This window comes from Lynx canadensis, chromosome C1 (assembly GCF_007474595.2).
Source record: "Lynx canadensis isolate LIC74 chromosome C1, mLynCan4.pri.v2, whole genome shotgun sequence".
Taxonomy (NCBI): Eukaryota; Metazoa; Chordata; class Mammalia; order Carnivora; family Felidae; genus Lynx; species Lynx canadensis.
In genome coordinates, this window is record NC_044310.1 from 40175145 (window position 1) to 40202013 (window position 26869).

The 26869-nt window shown below is 33.8% G+C and overlaps 1 protein-coding gene across 6 annotated transcripts in view; it reads right to left on the bottom strand.

The window, feature by feature from the left end:
- Window positions 1-26869, bottom strand: part of FAF1 (Fas associated factor 1) — a 529019-nt gene that overhangs the window by 249881 nt on the left and 252269 nt on the right. For all 6 annotated transcript variants that reach the window (XM_030328128.1, XM_030328134.1, XM_030328133.1 and 3 more), the window contains one exon: window positions 25992-26097. In XM_030328128.1, coding sequence (XP_030183988.1) covers window positions 25992-26097 — 106 coding nt within the window. The remainder of the gene's footprint in view (window positions 1-25991; window positions 26098-26869) is intronic.

Consider the following 26869-nt stretch of genomic DNA (forward strand, 5'->3'; position numbering starts at 1 on the left):
TGGGGGAGGGGCAGAGAGAGAGGGAGACACAGAATCGGAAACAGGCTCCAGGCTCTGAGCCATCAGCCCAGAGCCCGACGCGGGGCTCGAACTCACGGACCGCGAGATCGTGACCTGGCTGAAGTCGGACGCTTAACCGACTGCGCCACCCAGGCGCCCCGCAAAAACAGTATTTTAAAAAACATAACTAGATCATGTAATTTTTCTCTTTAAAACTTCTAAAAGCATCCCATTGCACTTAGAATGACTTGCTCTCACTTACTTTTCCAAATTAAGAACTAACTATTAACCTCTCAGCTAACAAGTTATTTGTTTAAATAATGTGACCCAAGCTGAGTATCAGGAATTCTGCTGTTAACTGTGAGAGAGGCAAATTTCATTAAAGTTACAAAACTGGCAGAATAAACTCAGGGCTTTATATAGTAGCCCTGGTATCAGCACTTGGGAAGATACTGACTGAAAATAAAGATAGTTCAAAAGAAAGTGGAAGCAAAAGATGGACACAGAGAGTAGTTTATGCTGGCTTGTGCTAGACACAACACTTGTGCTTATTCACTATTGAAACATTAAAAACTTACTATATGTCAAGTACTATACTGGATAGACCTTGACAGGACTTGAAAATACAAGAAACTTTTTTTCTAGATGTATCAGAAAAATGATGTTTCTTAAAACTCAGTTACTTTCATGCTTCTGTGCTTTTCCTCTTGTCCACTTGGAAATTTCTTACCCATTTTTACACAGCCACCTCAAATATTACCTCCTGAAAAGGCCTCCTTCAGCCCCCATAAGTAAAGTTAATCCCAATACCTTCTGTTACAGCACTTACTAAATCATCTTTAATAGGTATGGGTTTATCTCCTTAGAAGTCCACAAACAAATTATCCTTGTGCAGTAGGCTATTAGCATGGTGCTTTGCAAATGGTAACAGCATCACAAATATTTGTTATGTGTAGAAGTCCACATTTCTTTTACATAGGCAGATCTTCATACAAATGACTCAAATGTAAGATATTACATTACAAGGTATCTGAAAAGTCATAAACAAAGAACTCACCAAAAAAGTCGTTTTATCTCCATGAAAGATTAAAGAAATCTTTACAAAGGTGGCATCTTTGAGCACAGAACTTAAAAACTTTCTGGATATGGACATGGAAGGTAAAAGCAGTCAGAGGAGAAGAGAAAATGAACAAAGAAAAGTACAAAAAGCTAAGGCGTGTGTGTCTAAGAATTCAGAGCAGCTCTGAGTGGTTGGAGCTTCTGGTAACCAGGGGGAATAAAATGAGGTTATTTGTTTTTAGTTCATAGCAACACTCAGACATGAAGAGAGCAATTTTTATTATTCTGTAGATACTTAGGATATAGAATTAAATATCTAATGAGTATTAAAATAGACCTTAATTTGCTACAGAACACTGTATGATATACATTAATACGGACAAATAAGTAAAACATACATCTACTACTCTCCTCCCGAAGCTTACAACAAAAAAGAGAGCAATGGACACAATGATAAACTATTTTCATGCAATCTAGACCATAATAAATATTAAAAAATATTAAAAACCTATATTCAATGCTTATTAAGTATTAAACATTGTGTTAAGAGCTTTAAATGCAGTAATAAAGTTAATCTTCATAACAAAACCCTAAGGGATGTCATCTTCACAGAGACGAAGGAATTAAGGCATAGAGAAGCTAAATAACTTGCCAAGGTCAGATTTAGTAAGTGGTGGATCTAGCATAAAGTGCCTCTTCAAAAGATGAAGAAAGTGAGTTTGAGTAGATAAGTTTCTTAGAGGCAGCAAAAATTTTTTGTAGTTGTTGAACTAGGTGCTTGGGTTATGCCAGGGAATAAGACAGACATGGTTTACTTCCATAAAACATATAGTCTAATGGGAAAGACAAGTAACCAAACACATAATTACAACTTGTGATCAGTCCATGAAGCAAATAAATGGAGTTTAATGATGGAAACTCACAAAGTAGTGGAGACCTAGTTATATAGGAAGATGGTGGCAGAGAAGGTCTTTCTAGGATGATATTTAAACTGAGACCTGAATGGGGCGCCTGGGTGGCTCAGTCGATTAAGCGTCCGACTTCAGCTCAGGTCACGATCTCGCTGTCCGTGAGTTCGAGCCCCGCGTCGGGCTCTGGGCTGATGGCTCGGAGTCTGGAGCCTGCTTCCAATTCTGTGTCTCCCTCTCTCTCTGCCCCTCCCCTGTTCATGCTCTGTCTCTCTCTCTCTCTCTCTCTCTCTCAAAAATAAATAAACATTAAAAAAATAAACTGAGACCTGAAGAATGAGGAGCCAATTATGCAAAAGATGTTCCAGATAGAAGGCTAAGAGGTAGGCAAGACCCTTATACACATATGTAAAGGAGGCAGTAATTCTCAATTCTTAGTGAATAATTTCTCAGTAAATTCTTTCTTATTTCTATCAGTTGCATTTCAATTTAGTATTATTAAAAACACATTTTTACTGATTAATAAAATCATAACACTGTGTAGTTAAAATGTTAAGCACATAGTAGGTAAACAAAAATAAAATATTGGTAAGTGCTATGTATTTCCACATGTATTTGTATGTCACAGATATTCTAAATGCAAACACTAAAAAATAAAAGTTTCTATACATGTATTTTTGTAGAGTCTGAATCACACATCTTGGCCATTAACACATCTAATAACAACACCATACAGATTGACAATATATTCCATTTCTGGATAATGACCTAACCATGAATAAATCCTGGAGCCTAAAATTTATACCTTTGCTTCACAATAAGTAGTATTTTGCCTTGAGATAAAATCCAGCTTTTTAGCAAAACCACTTTCACTATGCTATATCTAGTAGATATAGTAGGTGTTCACCAAAATAAGTCATTTTTGTTTCATATTTTTAATTATGATTCAGAATTAGGTGATCTTAATTAAAAGATTAAAATAATGTTTTCCAAGCTGAATAAATGTTAAGCTCTGATAGTGTGTAGCAGACTGATAACAGCAACATCTAATTAATGTTTTGTAAAACTAGCGTTCGAGTGTCACTGACAATTGGTTTTACCACTAAATATTAATTATAATTTTTTAAAGTTTGTTTCTTCTTATTCTTTAGATAAAATTCATTTTATAAAAGGATATCTTCATACAGAAGTTATAATGCTCTATCGTATTATTAAGGAAACACTTTGAAAATCTATCACAGATTCTAAAACTTTAGAGGCAAAAGTAACCTATGGGATCATCTGATCAAGACAACTACTCAATGCAGTATTCTCCATAACAAGAATCAGAATTTTGAGAGAATTTCTATCACTCTCCAAGATGCTCAGATCAACTTAAAAAGTACTTGTGATTTGACCATTCTTATAGTTAGAACACTTAAGCACAGAATTTATATGAACCAATTATCTGCAGAGTCCACTGAAAGCTATTCTGTATTGTAACCTGAACAGTTGCTTCTACAAATATAAACAGTTTATTATAATATAATATAGATCACAGACACTATATTCAGAATTCTAATCATTTTTATAAAATACCGGAAAGAAGAAAACTTAGTCGCACGCTTCATTTCTACCATAATTTGTGATGACCTTAACGTCTGAAAAATAAAAGTAGTTATTTATTTTATGTTGTGATTTACTGTAAATTTCAAATGCCTATTAGTCCCTGTAAATGATCCATTAGTATTCTCGAACACACACACACACACACACACACACACACACACACACATACACACACACAAATGGAAAACAAATACTAGCATTCTACAAATCTTTAACCCAAACAGGAATCTCCCATTTTTCTGAATTGCTTCTATCTCTTAACTTTTCCATAGAATAAGCAAGGTTGTATAAAATGTCACCACTCCATTATCATTATTCTTGAATCAAACATCTTCAGTATCTGCAGTGCACTAATTCCATACAGGATGGAATTCCAACATGCAACTGAGTAGCTGATCCTGAAAGATGTACCTCTAGAGACAGAGTGCACTTGCACCTAATTAAAACTGTCTGAAATTTTTCGCACTTTCAATAGAACCAACAAATATGCATGTTGTGTAATGTCATTTTCTGTCTGTCTTGATTTTACCAACAAAATTAACCTATTGTGTAAAGTGAGAACAGAACTTCAAAAATGAAAAATTTGTGTTGGTGATTTATTTACCTCCTTGGTTACAAAAAAGAACATGCTACTTATTCAATACATACTGGTACATCTCACCCTTCTTTTTTTCTTTTTCAAAGTAAACTCTGTGTCCAATGTGGGGCCTGAACTCACGACTCCAAGATCAAGAGTCGCATACTCTACTGACTGAGACAGCCAGGTGCCCTCATCTCAGCCTTTTTGAAAGGGATTTAAAGTATTGTAAGTAACATAAATATGATTGATAGAACATAAACTGACAACTTCAGAAAGATGCTATTTCTATTCTTTTAATACTTAAGGTTGAGATCTGAATATAGTGTTTACTTCAAAATTTTAAAGAAATTAAAAATGGTTTTGAGCTTAGATGGCAATAGATGGCATACGGAATGGTCAGAAAGCACAGCACTTTTTTTTGAAACTTACATGTATCATGGTTATGGAAAATGTTTTAGAAAAAATAAAAAAATCCAAATGACTCTTAACATCTTTAAATACCATTTTATATAAATGTCATTTTTATAAAACTGACAATTTTAATAGAAAAAAATAATGCAAGTTGTTTAAATATAGCAATTTTAGTAATATTTTAAGTCTAAGACATTATATTTTAATTTGTCGGTATTTGTATCATCTATGACTAGAGAGAATTAATCAGTTAGTTACCTCTTATAATGTGAAAGGAAATCTTTCAGCTAATTTGAGGTGGTTCACACTATTGGCTTCCAACTTGGAAATTGAAAGGTGAGTCAGTCAGTTAAGCAAGGATGCCAAAAACTTAGTAGGCAGCAAAGTCATAGCAGGAGTAGTTTAACAAGGTGATAATGGACAGAAATGCCATCCTTACTGTGCTATTGAAACATCTGTGTTTAATAGTCTTGATTTCCAATAGACTTTTTTTATGAGTCAAACTCTGAAGGAGAAAGAAAACTGCAGCCCATGACAATGGGCCATTTTTCATCTTGGTCTCAAAAAATACACTTGACTCTGAAATTCAGTCTCTGCCAGCAGGAAATTAGACAGTAGAGGAATAAGGCAGCTGATAAAGGCAGTCACTTATTTATGCATTAATTCTACAAAGAGTATTCCTATCATAGGCTAGGCACTGAAGCAGAAATGAAACTGAAGGAATTCACAATCTACTCTGGGCTAGAGACACACAACTAGCAATGGCTGGTAAAATGGTTCTCCCAAACAAAAAGCCACAATTTGTAGAGTTAGCCAATTTACATGGTGTAAATACTCTCAACTCTGGCCAATTTCAAACTATCAACAGTTTATCAGGTTCACAAAATTCCAGGGTATCTAGCAATCAGCTTTTTTGCACTGATGGGAGTTAGCTACAGCATTATACAACTAATGACTTCAATCATATTTTTGCAAGGTAACACCAGTTAAGTGCTAAAACAGATACATATGTTAAGTGTGATTAGAACAGTGGAATGGAATTCCATTTCAACATATGCTTTTTCTTCTTCTGTATTCTCTACCCCCCCAACTAATCTTAAAGCATTCTATTCAGTTCTGTAGAGAACATAAAGATCAGTAGGACATAGCTCCCATCTCCTCAAAGACCTGAACAATGATCAATGACAAGAATATAAATTGTGCATGAAGCACAATATTACATTGTGGCATATAAGGGCAAAATCAAGAAGTAAGGAGAGCCTACATTTATAACTGGACAGAAGATTACAGAAGACTTCCTAAAGGATGTATCAGCTGAGGATGGTCTTCCTGAAATATTTAGTGGGGAGGGATCTTTGAACAGTGTGAGGAGAAGGGGTCAAGCAGAAGGCGAAGAGTTAAAGAAACTCTTTTAAAAACAGTGAGGCATGTTTAGAGACAAGTAATATCATTTAGTAAAATCTGAGATACATGGAAAAAAGAGTAACTCCTATAAAAAGTATTTTAGAGTTAATAAAGTTATATTCACCTATACCATCTCACTTTTATTCTCATAATTAAATAATACCTGTGTCAAGTAATATTACCACTGCTAATTTTACAGATAAGCAAAGAGTCTATATAGTGAGATAGGAGGAGGAGGAGGTAGGGCGAGGCTTCTCAGTATAGACCATGTTAACGGATTAAAGGTTTAGTAAATGATATAAATGAAGGCACTACAAATCATACAATGGGAAAAAACAATGTCTTCATTGGGGACTCTTATACCACTTACCTATAATCTTCATCAGTACTTCTATCTATCTATCTATCTATCTATCTATCTACCTACCTACCTACCTACCTACCTACCTATTTTTAAAAGATTTTATTTTTTTAAGTAATCTTTACACCCAATGGGGGCTCGAACCCACAACCCAAAGGTCAAGAGTGACATGTTCCATCAACTAAGCCAGCCAGGGGCCCCAATATCTCTATTTGTATAGCAGTAAAGGTGACTACATTCATTGAGTCTTACATTCACAACCTCACCAAGACCACTGTATTTCAGAATTTCAGAAGGTGCCATTTTCGACTTGCACAGCCATATGCAGCAAGTCTGACACCAGCAGATGCTATAAGAATCAAATGCATTAAGGTAGGGGAGAGGAAGTTGTAAAGTATAAAACACTAACATAATGTGAAGCTTCCTCCTCATTTCCCCTCAATGTAGTTATCAACAACTAGAATATTACTGACTGGAAGAATCTCCATAGAAATTCATTCAAATTACTGTGAAATAAAAAATCACTCCTTCTTATAATTTAGTGGATCCCCACTAAATTATAGGTAGATGATAATTTCCTCACAGAGAACATGTTTTCCTAACACACTAATTAATATCTTTATTCTCCATACAAAATATTTATTCCATGCTCAAATATTCTTCTACTACATTCACATTAACAGAACAAACTAATGGAAGCACTCTGCAAAAAAGCACTAGTCAAAGAAACTCTGTATGATATAATCAGTACCCTTTAACAGTACTTGTGTCCATGTTATCACTGTGCAGAAAAGTTGGTATTAATCCATTTGGGATGTTATGCTACTTGTGCAATAGACTTACAATCAATTAGTCAAAAGCAAAGTAATATTTAATTTTAAATATTTAACAGAGGGGTGCCTGGGTGGTTCAAGTCAGTTAAGTGTCTGACTTTGGCTCAGGTCATAATCTCAGGGTTGATGAGTTCAAGCCCCGCACTGGAGTCTCTGCTGTCAGCACAGAGCCCACTTGGGATCCTCTATCTCCCTCTCTCTTTGCCCCTCTCGTGTTTGCACTCTCTCTTTCTCAAAAATAATAAACAAACACTTAAAAATAACTAAAATTGGCACAAAAACACTCAGATTAATGGAACAGAACTGTGAACCCAGAAATGGACCCACAAACATATGGCCAACTAATCTTTGACAATGCAGGAAAGAATAACCAATGGAATAAAGACAGTCTCTTCAGCAAACGTACAGCGACATGCAGAAAAATGAACCTGGACCACTTTCTTATACCATACACAAAAATAAGCTCAAAATGGATGAAAGACCTAAATGTAAGACAGGAAGCCATCAAAATCCTCGAGGAGAAAGCAGGTAAAAACCTCTTTGATCTTGCCCACAGCAACTTCTTACTCAACACATCTTCGGAAGCAAGGGAAACCAAAGCAAAAATTAACTATTGGGACTTCATCAAAATAAAAAGCTTCTGCAGAGTGAAGCTGTGAAAGAATCAGCAAAACTAAAAGGCAACTGACAGAATGGGAAAAGATATGTGTAAACAACATATCAGATAAAGTGTTAGTATCCAAAATCTATAAAGAACTTATCACACTCAACACCCAAAAAACAAATAATCCAGTGAAGAAATGGGCAAAAGGCATGAATAGGCACTTCTCCAAAGAAGACAGCCAGATGGCCAACCATCACATGAAAATATGCTCAACATCACCCATCATCAGGGAAATACAAATCAAAACCACACTGAGATAGCACCTTACACCTGTCAGAATGGCTAACATTAACAACTCAGGCAACAACAGATGTTGGCGAGGATGTGGAGAAAGAGGATTTCTTTTGCACTGCTGGTGGGAATGCAAACTGGTGCAGTCACTCTGGAAGACAGTATGGAGGTTCCTCAAGAAATAAAAAATAGAACTACCCTAGGAACCAGCAATTGCACTACTAGGTATTTATCCAAGGGATACAGCTGTGCTGTTTTGAAGGGACACATGTCCCCCAATGTTTATAGCAGCACTATCAACAATAGCCAAAGTATGGAAAGAGCCCAAATGTCCATCGATGGATGAATGGATAAAGAAGACTCAGCAATCAAAAAGAATTAAATCTTGCCATTTGCAACTATATGGATGGAACTAGAGGGTATTATGCTAAGCGAAATTAGGCAGAGAAAGACAAATATCGTATGACTTCACTCATATAAGGACTTCAAGATAAAAAACAGATGAACATAAGGGAAGGGAAGCAAAAATAATATAAAAACAGGGAGAGGGACAAAACATAAGATACTCTTAAATATAGAGAGCAGGCAGAGGGTTTCTGGAGGGATTGTGGAGGCTAAATGGGTAAGGGGCTTAAGGAATCTACTCTTGAAATCATTGTTGCACCATGTGCTAACTTAGATGTAAATTATAAAAAATAAATGAATTATAGGAAAAAAAAAGAGTACAAGTAGACACATACAAAAAAAATAAATATTTAACAGAAATGCTTATAAAATTTGACTTCATAAAACTCTCCAAAGCTTAATAACATCAAACCCCAAAAAAATACCCCCAACATTACAAGGTCCATTTTCTCTTGGCTTAACTTAAATAGAGAGAGATTTAGTTACTATCTCAAAAAGAGTTCTTTAAATTCTTGGTAAACATTGGTAAATTGAAACTGGGTGTTTTTATATAATTTATCCTTGTAGCATCATCCCTGATTCTTTAATTTTCCTTTTTGGTACAATTATTCAACTTATAGTTGTAGTTCTCTTATAAGCTCTCAGTTCTCCATATCCACTTTTTGGTTTTGTTTATTTTTTTATTCCTTTTAAGTGTATGATTCAGTGGTTTTTAGCACATTTACAAACTTGTGCAACCATCATCACTAACAAATTCCAGAATGTTTTCATCACTCCATAAATAATATCCTCCTAAATGGGCACAGGACTTGAGTGGATATTTCTATAAAGATATACAATGACCAATAAGCACATGAAATGATGCTTCCTCAACAAACAATACTAGCAATTAGGAAAATGCAAACTAAAACCACAATGAAATACCATTTCACATCCAAATGGATATTATCAAAATGACAGAAAAAAACAAATGTTGGTGAGGATGTGGAGAAATTGAAATCCTTACACACTGCTGGTGGGAAAGTGAAATGTTGCAGCCACTGTGGAAACCAGTATGATGGTTCCTCAAAAACTTAAACACAGGATTACCATATGATCCAGCTTTACTTGTGGGTATAATTTGAAAAGAATTGAAAGCATGGGCTTGATAAAGTGATTGTACACTTCTGTTCAATATTCAAAATAGCCAAAAGGTGTAAGCAACCCAAATGTCCCATCATGAATGGATAAACAAAATATGGTATATACATACAATGAAATATTATTCAGCCTTAAAAAGTAAATTCTGAAAAATGTTATGACATGAGTGAACCTTGAAAACATTATGCTTAGTGAAATAGGCCAGTTACAAAAGGACAAATACTAATCCACTTATATGACTAGTCAAATTCATAGAGACAGAAAGTAAAATGGTAGTTGCCAGGGCTAGAGGGGAGAGAGGAATTGGGGAGTTATTGTCTAATGGGTATGGAGTCACAATTTGGGAAGATGAAAAAAATTCTGGGAATGAATAGTGGTGATGGTTATACAACACTGTGAATATATCTGATTCCACTAAACTGTACACTCAAAAATGGTCACAAGGGTCAATTTTATGTTATGTAAATTTTACAATGAAAAACACAGAAAAATCATACCTGTGGCAAATTCAGATATTTATTGCAAAGCCAAGTATGCTCTTAGTTATATTATCTTAGAATTCTGAAAATGAGGGGTGCCTGGGTGGGTCAGTCAGTTGTGTTGGACTCTTGGTTTCAGCTCAGGTCATGATCTCACAGTTCGTAAGTGGTGTTACCTTGCAAAATTATGATTGAATTAGTTGTATTAGTTGTATAGTTAGGATTCTCTCTCTGCCCCTCCCGCCTGCCCCTCCCTTCCTCCCCCCCTCTCTCAAAATAAACAAATAAACTTTAAAAAAATTTAAAAAAAGAATTCTGAAAATGAGTTTAAGTAGGGAGAGATGTGCACAAAAACAAATTTGTACACACATAAACATGAAGATTTAAATTGACTTTCCTAATTACTAAACTCTGAATCCACATGTGAAGATCACTGTGTTTAAATTACATTATATTTCTCATTAGGTACAACTTTATTTATAAAATACGTAAATAAACAATTATTTAAAGATATTTAATATTTTAAATGCATTTGTGTTGTGTAACTGGTGGGTTATTATTAATGAAATGTAAAAAACAAAACAAAAAAACAAAGCAAAACAACAAATATAACCCTGTACTCATCAGCAGCTACTACTCATTCCCCTTTCTGTCTCAGCCATGTGTTCCTGGCAAACACTAACCTACTTTTTAATTTTTTAAAGAGACTTTTTTTTTTTAGAGTAGTTTTAGGTTCATAGTAAAATTCAGCAGAAGGTTCAGAGATTTCTCACATATCCTCTGCCCCAACAAATGCATGCCTTCCCCATCAGCAACGTCCCCCACCAAAGAAGTATATTTGTTACCAATGATGGATCTACATTGATTGACACACCATTATCACCCAAAGTCTGTACTTTACATTAGGGTTCACTCTTGGTGTTGTACATTCTGTATGTTTGGATAAATTTATAAAGACATGTATCCACCATTATGGTGCAGAGTAGTTTCACTGCCCTACTAATCTACCTTTTGCCTATATAAATTGCCCATTCTAGGCATTTCATATAAATGGAATCATATAATGTGTGGCGTTTCGTGTCAGGCTTCTTTCACTTAGCATAATTTTTTTTTTTTTTAAAGATTCACCTGTGTTGCAGCATATCAGTACTGCATTCCTTTCATATGACTGAATAATATTCCACTTATGGACATACAATATTTTATTTATTCATACATCAAATATGTTGATGGACATTTGGACTGTTTCTATGTTTTGGCTATTAAGAATAATGCTGCAGTCAATATTCATGCACACGTTTTTGTGTGGACATGTTTCCAATACTTTTGGTATATGTCTAGGAGTGGAATTACTGGGTCATATGGTAACTCTTCATTTAACTTTTTGAGGAACTGCCAAACTGTCTTCCAAAGCTACTGCATCAGCAATATCTGATTTCTCAACATCTTATCAACACTTGTTATTGTCATCTTTTTTATTCTAGCCATTCCTAGTGGTATGAAATGGTATCTCATTCTGGTTTTGGTTTACAATTCCCTAATGACTAAAGATGTTGAACAACTTTTCATGTACATACTGACTGCGTATCTTCTCTTGAGAAATATCCATTCAAATCTTTTATCCATTTTTAAATTAGGTTGTCTTTTTATTGTTGAATTATAAGAGTTCTTTATACAGGTTTCTTATCAATACATGATTTGTAAGTATGTTCCTCCACTGAGTGAGTATTCTTTTAACTTCACTGATCGTGCTCTTTGAGAGACAGAAGAGTTTTTAATTTTGATTAAGTCCAATTACCTATTTTTCCTTTTGTTCCTTGTCTTTTTGATGTCATATCTAGAGAAACCATCATCTAACCCAAGGTCACAAAGACTTATTCCTATATTTTCTTCTAAAAGTTTTATAGTTTTAGCTTTTATATTTAGGTCTTCGATTCAAATGATTTTTACATATGATGTGAAAGAGTAGTCCAATTTAATTTGTTTGCATGTAGATATCCAGTTATCCCAGTACATGTTGAAAACATTATTCTTTCCATGTTTGTCATGGCAAACTTGCTGAAAATTAATTGACTTGAGCGTTAAGGGATTTATTTCCTGACTTCTAATTCTATTCCACTGATCTATAGGTGTATCCTTATGTTGGTATCCTTATAGTCTGGATATTCTCACAGAATTTTAATTCACTTACCACAGGTGAAACTAAAGATGTTAAATTAAAATACCATTTACTTTTATGCATCTCAATTATTAAAAATTCTTCTTATATATTAGAAAAACTTGTTATGTTTATGCAATTCACCTTTAAAGTCTCATCACATCATATGTATTCAAGGATAGGGGCACCTGGGTGGCTCAGTTGGTTAAGCGTCCACCTCTTGATTTGGGGTCAGGTCATGATCTCATGGTTCTTGAGATCAAGCCCCGCATCGCGTTCTGCACTGACAACACAGAGACTACTTAGGATTCTCTGTCTTCTTCCTCTCTGCTCCTCCCCCACTCTTTCTCTCTCTCTGTCTCTCAAAATAAACATTAAAAAAAAAAAAAGGTTAAACTGTACTTTAAGATAAAAATAGAATTCTTTATTATTCAGAAAGAATTCTCTGGGGCGCCTGGGTGGCGCAGTCGGTTAAGTGTCCGACTTCAGCCAGGTCACGCTCTCGCGGTCCGTGAGTTCGAGCCCCGCGTCAGGCTCTGGGCTGATGGCTCAGAGCCTGGAGCCTGTTTCCGATTCTGTGTCTCCCTCTCTCTCTGCCCCTCCCCCGTTCATGCTCTGTCTGTCTCTGTCCCAAAAATAAATAAACGCTGAAAAAAAAAAAAAAGAAAGAAAGAATTCTCAATTATAGAACTTCAAACACCATGGCAACAGAGGCCTCTATTTCGACCTTGAATCTCTTAAATAACACCTTAAGGATTAAAAGGATATTTACATTCCACAGTGACAAATATGCATGTTTATACACACAGTGACTACCTATTGACCAGTTTTCTCTCTCCTCCATCCCCACCTAACACACAAGGTTCAGTTGAAGCATATATGAAGTCTCTAAATTCACACATCATGACCAAATTTTAGAAGCAGGAAACTCCTTTGAAACCATTTCCTAATTTTCATAAATGACTCAGATTCACAGCAGTAGTTAAATGGCTTGCCTAAATTCATACATCTACAATGCAAAATATCAGATATTAGAATCCAGGTTTCCCAATTTCTTTTCAACCACTGAATGGTGACTCATGTAAATGTGTGCTCATTCAATAATCATTTATAAGGTGCTAGATACTACATTTAGTACTATAAATATGAAAATTAAATGACTGAGATCCTACCTTCAAGAAGCCTACCATGAGAAGGAAAAACACAAAAGGATAGAAGTGCTGCAATACAAGTATACACCAGGTTCAATGGGACAAAGGGACTTTATGCCTAAAGTTCCAAGACATTTTATATTTTCACTAGCAAAAACTTTGAGTTTCTGCTGCTCTATATTATGAAAAAGTCAAACAAAGGAAAAATAAATACCAAGCTACTCAGGGCTAGATGAGCACGCAGCTGGTTAGTAGCAGGAAGATTAGAACTCAGATTTCCCTATACCTTAGTGTAATGATCTTTCCACTATCACAAACTACTTAATTGCCAATTGAGAAATACTGTTAGTTTTATTAAAATCTGTTTCACTGCATTCCCTAGACTCAGAAAAGTTTTTAAAAACCAGCTATAACCTCATTTACAAAGAAAGCACCAAGAAATGACCTGGCAGGTATTACAAATTAAGGATGATATAAATCTATGTTATTGTTAGAATTTTATTTTGCACTTTTTGTGCAAACTATCTATTCTCGGTCTCATTTTTAACAAGTAAGTGAGAATTTATATAGCCAAATCAGAGATCCTCTCATAATAACCCTCTTAAGGAAGCACCTACGTATGTCAAGATTAATTCTTGAAATGCTTGAGGGGTGCCTGGGTGGCTCGGTAGGTTAAGAGTCTTCGGCTCAGGTCATGATCTCACAGTCTGTGAATTCGAACCCCACGTAGGGCTCTCTGCTGACAGCTGAGCCTGGAGCCTGTTTCAGATTCTGTGTCTCCCTCTCTCTCTGCCCCTCCCCTGTTCATGCTCTGTCTCTCTCTGCCTCAAAAATAAATAAACGTTTAAAAAAAATTAAAAAAAAAAAAGAAATGCTTGAAATACCAGAAACATTACTTGAATGACTTCACTTTTGCAAATGCCTGCAGGTGCAAACAAGCTCACTGAGTTACAGATTGCTCTCTTTAAATTCAGTCATTCATTAAGCATACAGACTCTGTAACAAATTCAGTGGAAGGTCCACAAATAAAGACATGAATTTGATAGTTTTCCTGTTCTTAGTCTAACGGGGAAAAATAATAGATAACTGCAAACGAGTGTGATAAATGCTAAAACAGAATATATATTCACAAGGAGACAAGAAGCTCAGGAAAGAGAGAATAACCAAAAACTTGACCACCCAGATTGAATACCACCTGCCTCACAACATTTTGTTTCCAATTACTTTTGGCAGTTGCAACAAATCAATTTCTCCCCATCATAGAAGAAAGACTGGCCATAAGTGAGGCCATTCAAAAAGAAAAGTAAAAAAAAAAAACACATCATAGTCTCTTAAACTAGTTCCTGGAAATCTAAAAAAACTTTTGAGCAACAGAGGATATGTATATCAATAACACAGATGTTTAATTTGAAGGCATCAACATTCATTTAAATTGATGAAATGTATGCACATTAATGTATCAATCACTTTTAGAGTCATGCTTTACATGTTGCTCCAGCCATTATATACAAAAACTGGCTACAATATTTGAAATTCCAATTACCAATAGAAATTACAACTTGTAAGACATTTTATTATATTTCTGAAATTTCCAATTCCAAGCAAAGTGATCCACGTACATACCTGTTATCAGCAACAAAAATTTTATCCATAAAAAAACAGCAGCCTTGCTTTAAAAATACCTTATTAAAATTCCCTTCTTTACAATGAGAAGGGTAGGGGAAGTATTTCCCAATTCAACAGAAATGAACTAATATTCTTTTGTTTTTTAACTTATTAATTTGGGAGAGAGCGTGTGCACAGGGCACAGGGAAGGGGCAAAGAGAGAGGTAAAGAATCTCAAGCAGGCTCCACACTATCAGCACAGAGTCTGATATGGCCTCAAACCCAGAAACTGTGAGACCATGACCTGAGCTGAAATCAAGAATCGGATGCTTAATCGACTGAGCTACCCAGGCACCCCAAACTGATATTCTATTATAATAATAATAATTATTATTAGACATTACAAATATACCTCTTAGCAGGAAATACTTCACATTTTCATCAGGCAAAGGCAGGCGTGTAAATAAATGTATACTGCTTTTGATAACAGAATACCAAAAGCACTAGAAACAAATGGCAACAGCATATTTTGAACTTAACATATATAATCTATAACTTAAATGTTTTTGAAATGTAATTTTTATAAAATTATTAACAAGAGAATCAGGAATGTCACTATCTCACTTATAACTGAGTTTATTTAAATATGATTTGTTTTTATCCTTGTAATGATTATAGGATCTCTTCAACATTAACATCACTACCATAACATGGTAACAATATACTTACAAAAGAATTATGACAAGTATTAAATCAATGAAATAGGAAAAAATCGCAAAACAGAAGGAAAGAGGCTGAGAAAGTCAACTGATTTCAATTACTCTGAAATAAAGCTGTAGCTTGATATATAAATCTTTAACTTTCCTATATACATTAGGAATTTCCACTTTGGATAGATCTTCACTGTACTAACATTTAGAACAGATTTAGCTCTATCAGAGAAAAGAAGATTACATAAATGGATAGAAATTAATGCTCCAGAAAGATGACATATTCGAGAGAGGTCCAGCAGGTATGTAAAAACTCTAGAGCGGCTTATCTTTAAAATCTGTAAAATGGAAGGTTCAGTCTCTTACAATATGGTTTCTCTCTTTCTAGCTATCTGCTTTTTAAATTTTAACTACCTACTTGCAAAGCAAGGAAAACTTTATCAATATTATTAAATTTTGTCTTCATGGACAACTTGAAAACAATTCAGTCTGTATCAATCAAATAAGTCATGGCACCTTGATCTCTAACAATGAAAGAGAAATTACATATACATGATAGAGTCTTATTTAGAACCTTTTCTTGTTCTCTCACTCCATTGGCTAATCCTGGACTCTCTCTGGAGTGTATCTTATGATGTTCTCCAAAAATACATCAATAAGACTTATACTTTACCAAATGGGGGTTATTTAATCCTAAATATGTGCCCCCCACACAAATATGAGCATCACTGTCTTTTGTACAGTCTTTGTTTTAGAGGGAAAAAAATATTTTCTTGGACGCCCATTGTCATTTCTAAAGCTTAACCTGGGAGGTTCCTCTCTCACCTTCTGGAATTGGCCAAATCACATTTATTTCTTCACTGTTTTTTTTTGTTTTGTTTTGTTTTTTTAAGTCTCTAAATCAACCCCAACAAACCTCTGGCTTTTATTCTTATGCCTTCAATTACACTCAATTTGTGGGGATTTGGCTTTTCTAACATAAAGGTTTTAGGAAATTATCCATAATCAATGTGTGGAATAGCTATAGCCAAAAAGGAAAAGATTCCTTCCTTGACTTCATCTGCATGGATACCATACCTCTGGAGACCACAGGCTGAAACTGGTGGCATTTTAAAAATCCTATTTTGTACTCTTAAGTGCAAATCCAATTTGTTTTCCACTGTTACGCATAGGACTTTCCCAGCATTACTGTTTTCCAAAGTACCTTCTTCCCTTATTTCCTTCATCCCTTTCCATCAAGTATTCATGTTCAGTATTATTTCTCCCCCTGCTCTCCCTCCACCCCCCATGCATAAGCTGTAAAATAGATGTAAAGCTTGGTGTAAGTCCAAAAATTTTATGATCAAAATACATACTTAGCAAATTGTTTGGCTAAATCTTTCATGTATGATGAAAGATTATTACCACAATTCATTAGCAAATTATAGACTTTGAAATGTAGGCAGACAAATATTTGGCCCTGTATCAATCAATTTGGACCAGCTGGGTAGAAATTCACACAATCCCAGGAAACCCGGGAAGTGAGGTGCTCTTTCATTTTTCATTCACTTGAAACATTAAAGAAAAATTATCATTCTATAAAAATGTCCACTTCTCAAGATTTTAGCAGAGCCATTTTAGATTGAGTTTTATTTTCAGTCAATTACTACTTTAGTGACCAATAAACTGATCATTTTTCTTGCAATCCATTGTGGAAGAATAATGCCTGCTGTTATATAGGCACCTTAATATTGGACCATTATAGCCCACCTTAAGATCTAAATATTTAATAATGGTCCTATTGCCCTAAAATGAGGAAGGGTATACTTCTACATACACTAAATCAGCTTGGAAACTAATTTTGCAGTTCTTCACAATAAATATCATTAACATTCTTTCTCTGAGCCTCTCTAGCCTAGTAAGGTGACCCTGTACAAAGATTCTGATTGATCCTATGTCTGTCTGTTTTGGTTAAGCTACTAGGCCGTATATGGGGACAGCTGCACTTTGGGAGCAACTTAAAACAAATTTCATCTTAGTGGCATCTAATCCAGTGCTTGGTAAAGACGCATGGAAAAGTCAGTGTCAAAATTAAACAATGCCGGCTTTGCAATGAGCAGATGCTTTTGCCTTGCAGCTGTAAAAACCTTAAAACAATCCAGTACTCTACTGTCTGGTCACGCAATGACCACAAAGCAGGGAATACATTTTGTCATTTATAAAAAATGTTTGCTACAAGCTTTTAAAGTCTTTTTTCTTTTAAAAATATGCTTAAAAAAAAGGAACATATTGAGGGTTATAATAAGGTTAATATAGCTCTAAACTGAGCTATAGGATTTTTGTTTAAGTTTTATTTTCCATACTAAATATGTCTGAAGAAGAACTCCTTGACTAGGTAGTATTAAGTCATATACAAGACACATTAGACAAAAGAAAAATGATCATAAACAGATGTTGTAAGGGGTTTATGGCCAAATAATCTTTGGTATATAAGGATAAACATGTAAATAATTTTCAACATGTAGGCCTTAATATACCTTGACTTGATCTAGGTTATGTTTATGAGCACTTTACATTCACTTACCCAACCTCTGATTTACTTCTGTCTCTCTCTCTCTCTCTCTTTTTTTTTTTTTTTTTTTTTTTTTTTTTGGGTTGGGTACTGAGAAGAATGAGGAAGTTATTATTCTCATTTAATGGCTGGAGGATACTTAAATGTTAAAATATTTCTCAGCTTAAGTAACCCAGTACCTACCAAGGTCTGTTAAAAATTGCAGCCTCTTCCAGACCTTAGAAAAAGGTTTCTTTCTCTTTTTCCCTTCCCTTATAGGACAGAAGCTTGTCTCTGGCATCAGGAATCTAGGGGTTAATATTTTAATGCTGAAATAAACTCTTCTTCATGAAGAGAAAGGCTCAAACCAGTATGCCTATGAAACCAAAGAATCAGCCCCACCTAAAGTAAGTGATTGCATGGTCAATCCACATCTGCTAACTGAAGTCCTAGATTTAAAGATAGCTTTGTATGGTACCTACAAGAAAGAGAATCTAGTAGTCTTACCTTCAATTTAAACTGAAAAAAAAAAAAAAAAAATTTTTTTTCAGTAAGCGTTTCCCAGTCATTCATATTTTTTCTAGAAATCCTTATCTCCCTAAGGATATCAATTTATTTACACCTCATTGCTTATAAATTTCATTATGTTTTGTTGGTTGAAGGTTTGAGGACTCCCCTTATATTCTTCCCCATCTCAAAACTTATATTTCAATGAACAAAGTCCCAAAGTAATGACATTAATAGGAAATAAATCAAATTTTATTTTAAATATCAAAGAAAGCATGTTACCCTCTATTAAAAGTCTTTGAAAAATAAAAATTAAAATGTTTTTGTGGTTGTTTTTACATTTCTACATTTTATTTCCTAAGAATGTAATTAAGACATATTGATATATAAAGCGTTATTGGTGCCTTATGCCTTTTAAAGTATAAATGCTAAACATTCATTTAAAGAGACAGGCCAAACTTAAGAAATAATCTTCTCTATGAATTATTTACAATTATCATTAAGTTACATATTACTGGCATGATTTTGTTGTATTCTTTGCTAATAACTATAATTAAAATGAACTTGAATTATAATGTCAGTATGCCATCAAATAAAAGTAGAACATGTGACAATATATCACAAGAGAATTAAACTTAAAAGTATAAAAACATACAAAATAATTGACATGTCCTAGATGTGATCTCCTGTATCTTCACACACATAACTTAGAAGAATTCATTATTTTACAGTGTCAATATTCCAAATTACAAGTATTGTACACAAATAGCTTTAAGGATAAGAATAACTATAAATTTGCACAAACTGGCCTTGCTATATCTTCTTGTTATGTCATAATAACTTTGGCTAATTATTCGTATTATGCTAAGAAGAACCACGTGAAAATATGTTTGGAACTGCATTCCAATTTATGATAATTAATTCTACAATTCCAATTCACATTTAATGGACTTTAATATACTACATATTTTTACGGGACCATGTAAAAATTTGCAAAAACGGTTGGCTCAAATAAACGTTCTCTATTAAGTGCAATTTATCCCTTTGGGTTCACTCAATAACCGCAATATATTTTTGAAGTATATATTTTACTCAAAAAATACATAAGTAAGTCACAAACCAAAAGCTAACAGATGTGTGACTTCTAATTAGTTATAATAATCTCTGCTTCAATGCCATTAGAATGAGCCTTTCTTTCCTTTTGAAAACTAAAAAAGCTTTCCTTTGAATTTTAAACTGTCAGGGTGCTTCAAAGTCAATGTACGAAATCTGCTTTGATTAAAATTTTAGACATCTACAGTGATAACTTTATGAAAGGAAAATATTAAATTATAATTATCCTAAACAGACACAGTCTTGTGAAACTAACCCTACATTCATGTTAAAACACAAAGAGTTGAATATAATGAATTTGATTCATCCTTGGACACAAAGCTTCACCACAGTAAACTCAGTCAACTGTTGCTCTTGCGCCTATATTCATGGTGCTTAAATAGCGCACTTTAAAACAAAAAAAACTCCAATTGGCTTTTCATATATCCACCCTCCCCAAAAATAACGCACTTGAAAAACTCAAATGATATGAAAGGCTTCAAGGCCTCTTTTCTCCCTTTCATAGCCCTTTTTTTTATTTCTGTTTGCAGTAATCTGCCTTTCTCTTTCTCTTTCTCATTGCTACAGAGCAAGCGAGGAGGCTCAGAGCTTTGAAAAGGGGGCTCAGTGTGTAATGGGTCCACTAGAATTAATTTACTTGCACCAAATCCATTGAGCACAGAGGGTTTTTTTTTCCCCCTCTCTCTCTCTCTCTCCGTCTCTCTCTCTCTTCTCAAATCATTTGGAGTCGAACGCAGCCCCCAGCCTTTGTAATTCTAGTAAAGCACTTAAAGTGCACAGTAGGTGTTCATGAGGACCATCTGGTCAAAAGCAAAACAAGCTGCTGATTTTGCCTTTGAATAGAATGAAGCAAGTGTGAATTAGTCTCTTCAATTAGCACTATTACAACCTGTCAAGTGCATATTGTAAAACAGGATTATTACAGTATTGGTCACCAGTGCAATTATTTACTCTCTGCCTTTTCTTGCATATAAAAATGTCTTATGTTTATTAGTTTCTGATAACTGAACATAATTTCTCCCAACCCAGACATTTCGAAACTACCAACACACAAATCAGAGATTATGAAACATGGTCAGCTAAGAAGATGTTAGGATACACATATCTTAAGTAACAAAGGACTAAAGCATTGTCCTTAAATCTTAACAAAATTTCATTGTTTCTATCCTCTTGAAAGTAGGTGAAGGAATACTTAAATACTTAATTTCCCATAGAGATTATTCTAAAATGTTTTTGGAGAGAGAAGAGAGAAAAAGACTTGTCAGTTTCAAAAGGCCGCATTGTAAATTTTACTTAAACTTATTTCCTACGGGGATGATTCATTAAGAATCACAGGTAACCTCAATATTTATAAAATGATTATTAGCAATTTGTTCGCTTTAAGTGGTATGACTTCAACAGATTATAACATGCAACTTGAAACTAATAATATACATGCATATTTAAAAGAAACTCATAATCTCCTTTTCTGAAAGCTGAATAAAGGCTTGAATTCATTGCCCAGTTGCTTAAGAAATTATGTCTTTCATTCTTGCTAAGATGTCACTTGTGATTTCAAATTTAAAAAATCAAACTATGATATATGCTAATTAAAATGGGTTCATTCTAATTGAGTTTATATATGCCATTTATTTTGAAGTAAATTTATAAATCACTTAAACTTTTAATTAAACAAGCACACAATTTAATTTACTCTCTTGCATATGCACATTCTCAGCTACTCTATTCTTCAGTTCTGTGCCAGCACCCCCGCCCTCTCCACACTAGAAAACAAACAAACAAAAAAACAAACAAACAAAAACACCTATACTTAAAACATTTAGAGAAAGGGCATGTTAGTTAAACAGTTATAGTCAACCAATACCAGAAAATTGCTTATTAATACAATCTGTAAAAAACTACATGTTTAATTGTTGTTAATGATCTCCAGCATCAGAGGAGACTAGTTTGAAATATATGTCAAGCAAGTTGAGAAAGTAGCAAGTAGGAAAATAGACATAAAACCCAACACGTTTCAAATTTGCAGAATCAGACTAGCCTCATGATTTCACAATTATTTAGTCAAGATTATTTTTAAGGACTAGTATGATTTATGTATTTAGTTCACTTCTCATTGCTAATTCAAACCACTGGCTTCATTTGACAATCACTAGTATTAGTAGAGAAATGTTTTACTCTTCTATGCAAGATATATCTTTATAGGTTGTCAATTTTTCCATTTCATTTCCCTTAAGAACTAAATCAACATTAATAAGAACAGTGAGAATTCTAGGGTAAAGTGAAACTTGGAAGAGGATTTAAATAATTCTAAAAGCTATTCATCATGCTTCTTGCTATAACAGATAATACTCCATGATTCCATACCAAAAATACTTAGGTTTCTTATCATTGTTATTCTGAGTCATGTGTGTATTCCTTAAGTTTGTATGACATCTGCAAAGAAAAGTGGATATTTTGCCCAATAGAAGCTTTTGCAATAGTAATATGGACAACAAAGAATTAGTTTCCAAGAAAAGTTGGCTTGATTTCAGGGACTTCATATCCTTTTCCACACCTGGGTTTAGGATTTGCAGTAGGCAAATTGATCTTTTTTCCTTTAATTTAACCAATCCCAAGTGCATTTGTAATCACAGATTTTAACAGTATTAGAAAGTAGTATTACTACAGTCAATATAATGAACTCTTTAAAAATCTGAATTCTCAGTGAAGAAAATGCATTAAAATTAGGTAGGCTTGTTTGAATCTTCAAAGAAATTCACTGTTTTAAAGTGTGACAAGTAGCTACTTCAGGACCCAAAAAGGTGGAAAGAAAGACTGTCACAAAGTTACTGTCATATTATCTGATAATTTGTTAAATGGAAAAAAGAGAAAGGATTTTTAGGCTTACAACTACTTCCAACTTTCCAGTCTGACCGTTTTATGCTATCAATGTCTTTTCCTCAAGTAGAAGGATAATGTAAATGGAATGATTTGTAAAGAGATTAAAAAAAAAATCCAATATCTAACTAGCCTAAATTAAAATCTAGAGCACCCGAAGGACATAAGTCATGCATTGTGAAGCAAGAGAACACAGAGCCAGAATGAACAAACACTTGCACAACTATCGGTTTATCACCACTAAGTTGCATGAACATATGGTCACTGAAGAGTTTATTTGAAATTCAAACTACATCTAAGTTCTATTTTCTAATTCAGTATTTTAAAAAATGTATTTTGTCTAATTAAAAGTTGAATTCACAGGACCTTTTCAACCCTATTTCATTTAATAGAGATTTCTCTCTGGGACAAAAATATTACAAAAGCTTTCTCTTGTATATGCAAGGCTTTCAAAATTTAAAAATATCAAAAAAATGGGCTTTTTTTCCCCCACCTATAGCAAAAATAAAATACTCCTACACTGGAAAAAAAATCAGATGGTTTTTTCTTCCTTTCCCTCACATATTGGTCAAAATTCATTCTAGGAAGTATTAAACAACACTGAAAAGAAACTGATGACAGAAATTAATTTATAATTTAGGATGTATGGCATCACTAAGCTTCTACATTCATAGCAAAAATTCTAACATTTCTAGTACTACAAAAATTCTAACATTTCTAGTACTACAAAATCATACTGACATTATATTTTTATTGTGTTGCAAACTGACTTTTAATCATACAACAAAAAAAGCCACATATTTAAGTGTCACTCTGGGTTGCATGGCTGTAGCATAAAAGCATCTATTCTTTCCCAACTACCTCCCTGCCCCCCAAGTATTCCACAAGTTGAAGAAGAAAAGTCTTAGGACTAGACCTACAGAGTGTGATCCCAGGCCTAGAGAGTGTTATCCATATTCATTTTCTAAGTTGTACAGAATAAAAGAGCCTACATGTACCTGTCTACTCATAAAAGGCAACTGATATTAGAAACTTCATTTATTTTGTCCTGGCACCTAGCATTTCAAAATCTTATTTTAAATAAACTTAAAAAAAGAAAAAAGAAAAAGAGGAAACCAAACTCTTACAAAGAAATACATTAAGAATATCTGTCTTTGCAAAAATATTTCTAGGACATTTTTCATTTAGAAAATGGTATGAAAAGGTTTACTGTTTTCAAGTCCTTGAGGCTTAAAATATATTTGATAATCTAAATTGCAGGCAATGGAGAACAGTTTCAGCCAACTGTGGCGCACAATGGCACATTTACAGAATTTTAAATATTTCTTTTAATAATTGATGTAGTCATTTTGAATCATTCTGCATAGGATATCAGGTGTGAGCAGATTGCATTAACGCTGCTTAAACATTTCAACTTGTCAGTATGGCCAACTCGATTTCGGAAATATTTGCAGTATTTTCCCATCGAAACAGTAATAAAGGCAAAATAAATATATGCCACTACTTTATAATCACCGAACATTAATGAATATTTTATGTCTTTTTAAATCTCCCTGTTTAATTTAAAAGGGTGAAATTAAGTCTCCTCCTTGCAATATGCCAATTATCTGTAAATCAAACAATAACTTGGCCATTATGCTCCTTTTTGTTAATATAAGAGAAGCTAATTTGAAAACACTGAATGGCATTTTTAGACTATCAGTTTAATAGTCCTTTCTGCCCTCTTGTGGGAGAAAATTGAAACACACTCAAACTATAGAAACTGGAAATGTTTAAAAAAAAAAGTTAAAATTTTGGCTATAAAAATTTCAGTCAGAAAGGAAAATAAAGAAGTGTATATTTATCCATCATGCATTATACTAGTCTTCAATTTAAAAAAGTAAATCAGAATGAAATTTACTTCATATTATTTTTGCTTTTCTTGATTAAAATGGAGTTACTTGTTGGAAACTAAATTTCCTTATTTAATTACATCCAATATATAACTTAAATTTTACCACCATAAAGTTACCAGAATAAATTCTGCAATATAGCCATAGTTAAACATTATTTTTAATGTAAAAGCAACAACGATTCTCCAAGGAATTAAAACTTTCAATTTAGAAACTAGAACACCCATTGTAGACGTTAAGAATGAAATGGCAATTAATATGTTTAAACCCTGGGGAAAAAATCAAATTCAAGCTTATGATTCAAAGTATGGGCGGAGAAAAATTTACTAGTCAACCAACTATTCAAGTGATAAAGAAAATAAACTTCAAACAGTGATTTATTTATGGCAAATTCAGAAGTTGAAATTCATTGACAAAACATCAAAAAAGGAAACCATTAATAGTCTAACCATTGCTAAAACAATTCATATATGTCTGAAAAATGACTAGGTGAAAACAACTCATTCTTTCATTATGACATTAGTAATTATTTTAACCAATGTAGTCCAAGAAAAAAATTATGAAATAATCCAAGATTAAACATAATTCTCTTTATAAAAATATTAGTAGACAAATGATTGTTGTCTTAACAACTAACAAGAGGTAATGTGTTATAACTGTCATTTCAATGTTTCTAAACACAAGTCCTGTCAAATCCTTGAATATTTTTCCCCCCATGGAGATAAATTACTGGCTTTTAAGTGGGTGGGGCCACAGGCAAGAAGGTACCTTTTCTCTCTTGGGGGCGGTTCTTTTTTGAAACAGTAGCCCTGGTTGGCCTCATTGAAGAAAATATTAACACTATAAATAGACTCTTCTCAGATATTCTGAGCTAAATGACTGACAGTCTCCAACAGCATTTCACGAATACTGTCCAACGTTGGGATTGAGCTACTTAAGCAAAGCTTTCTCAAATTCCTTTTGGAAAAAGCCATGTTGTAAATAATGTATTTGAAAGCAACCTTTCAAATAAAGTATAAGCATGTTCGAAAATGCATGTTGTCCACAATTTCCAAATTAATATTTTAAATCATTACTATAAAACCATAAAATGCATTATGTAATAACAATGAGTTATTTCTAAGCAAGGTTTTAAGTTGACTATTTTAAGAGTTATCAAGAGCTCTCATTTATAACATCTATCTTTCTAGGTCAAGTCATTTAATATATCTACAGTAATCATTGATGCTCCAGTTAATTAAAATTAAGAACCCAATAATGAAACATAAAGAGAGTTTCCAACTAGAACAGATAAGCCCTCTTTAACAGGGTCAACATTAGCTATAATGAGCTACCTTTATTCCTTAGCTGTGAGACATAACTCACCTCTTGAATAGTACTGCTTCCTGAGAAGTTCAGGTTGTACTCCCGCTGGACTTCTCGGTGGGTGATGATCAGCATGAAGTTTTGATTTAATGACTCCTGCAGGGCACTGAAAGGGTTGAAAGAAAAACAAGGAACTCTGAGATGAACATGTTCTAGCTTGCTTTACAGCTAGCTGCAAAAACCCCAGGAGTACCATAACCTCCACACAGGCATGTCCGGGCCCAATGTTATCATCTCTTCAGCTCCTAAAGGCAAGAGAGCATGCTGAGAACAACCAAGGGGAGCTAACCTGTTAACTCCTTCTCTACCAAGGTGTTTTTAAACTTCAATTCTAAACACTTTGCATACATAAGAATTTTCTAGAAGTCATAGGCTATTGTCTACATATGTATTTCCTCCAAGAGAACCAAATTTTTCAATTATATCAAATTCCAAATATAATACTAAAATGTATACTCAAATGCTCTGGTTCAAATCCAAGTGAAACAGCTGTTTTAGAAGAACAGAAATATAAAATACTGTTTATACTCATGAATGTTGTGTAAGAATAGAAATATGGTTTCAGTCAAAATTCAGAAGATACTGACTGAAAACTACAGAATTTTAATTGTTATCCCCAGATTCCTTCAAAATATCTGTGATATTTCACTTAGGACTCAGAAATATACAGAATTTAGACACTGGGAGAATTCAGAGCAACATTAACCAAAATGTTAGAAATGTATCAGAACTATGAAGAGTAAATGAAATTAACCACCTAAGACAAGAAATATAAGTCATGGTTCTATTTGTTTATGACAATTTTAAGAAGCACTGTTAACACTCCAGAAAATAAAAATCTGTCACCATTATGTATGAATAATCTATACTGGCAGCCT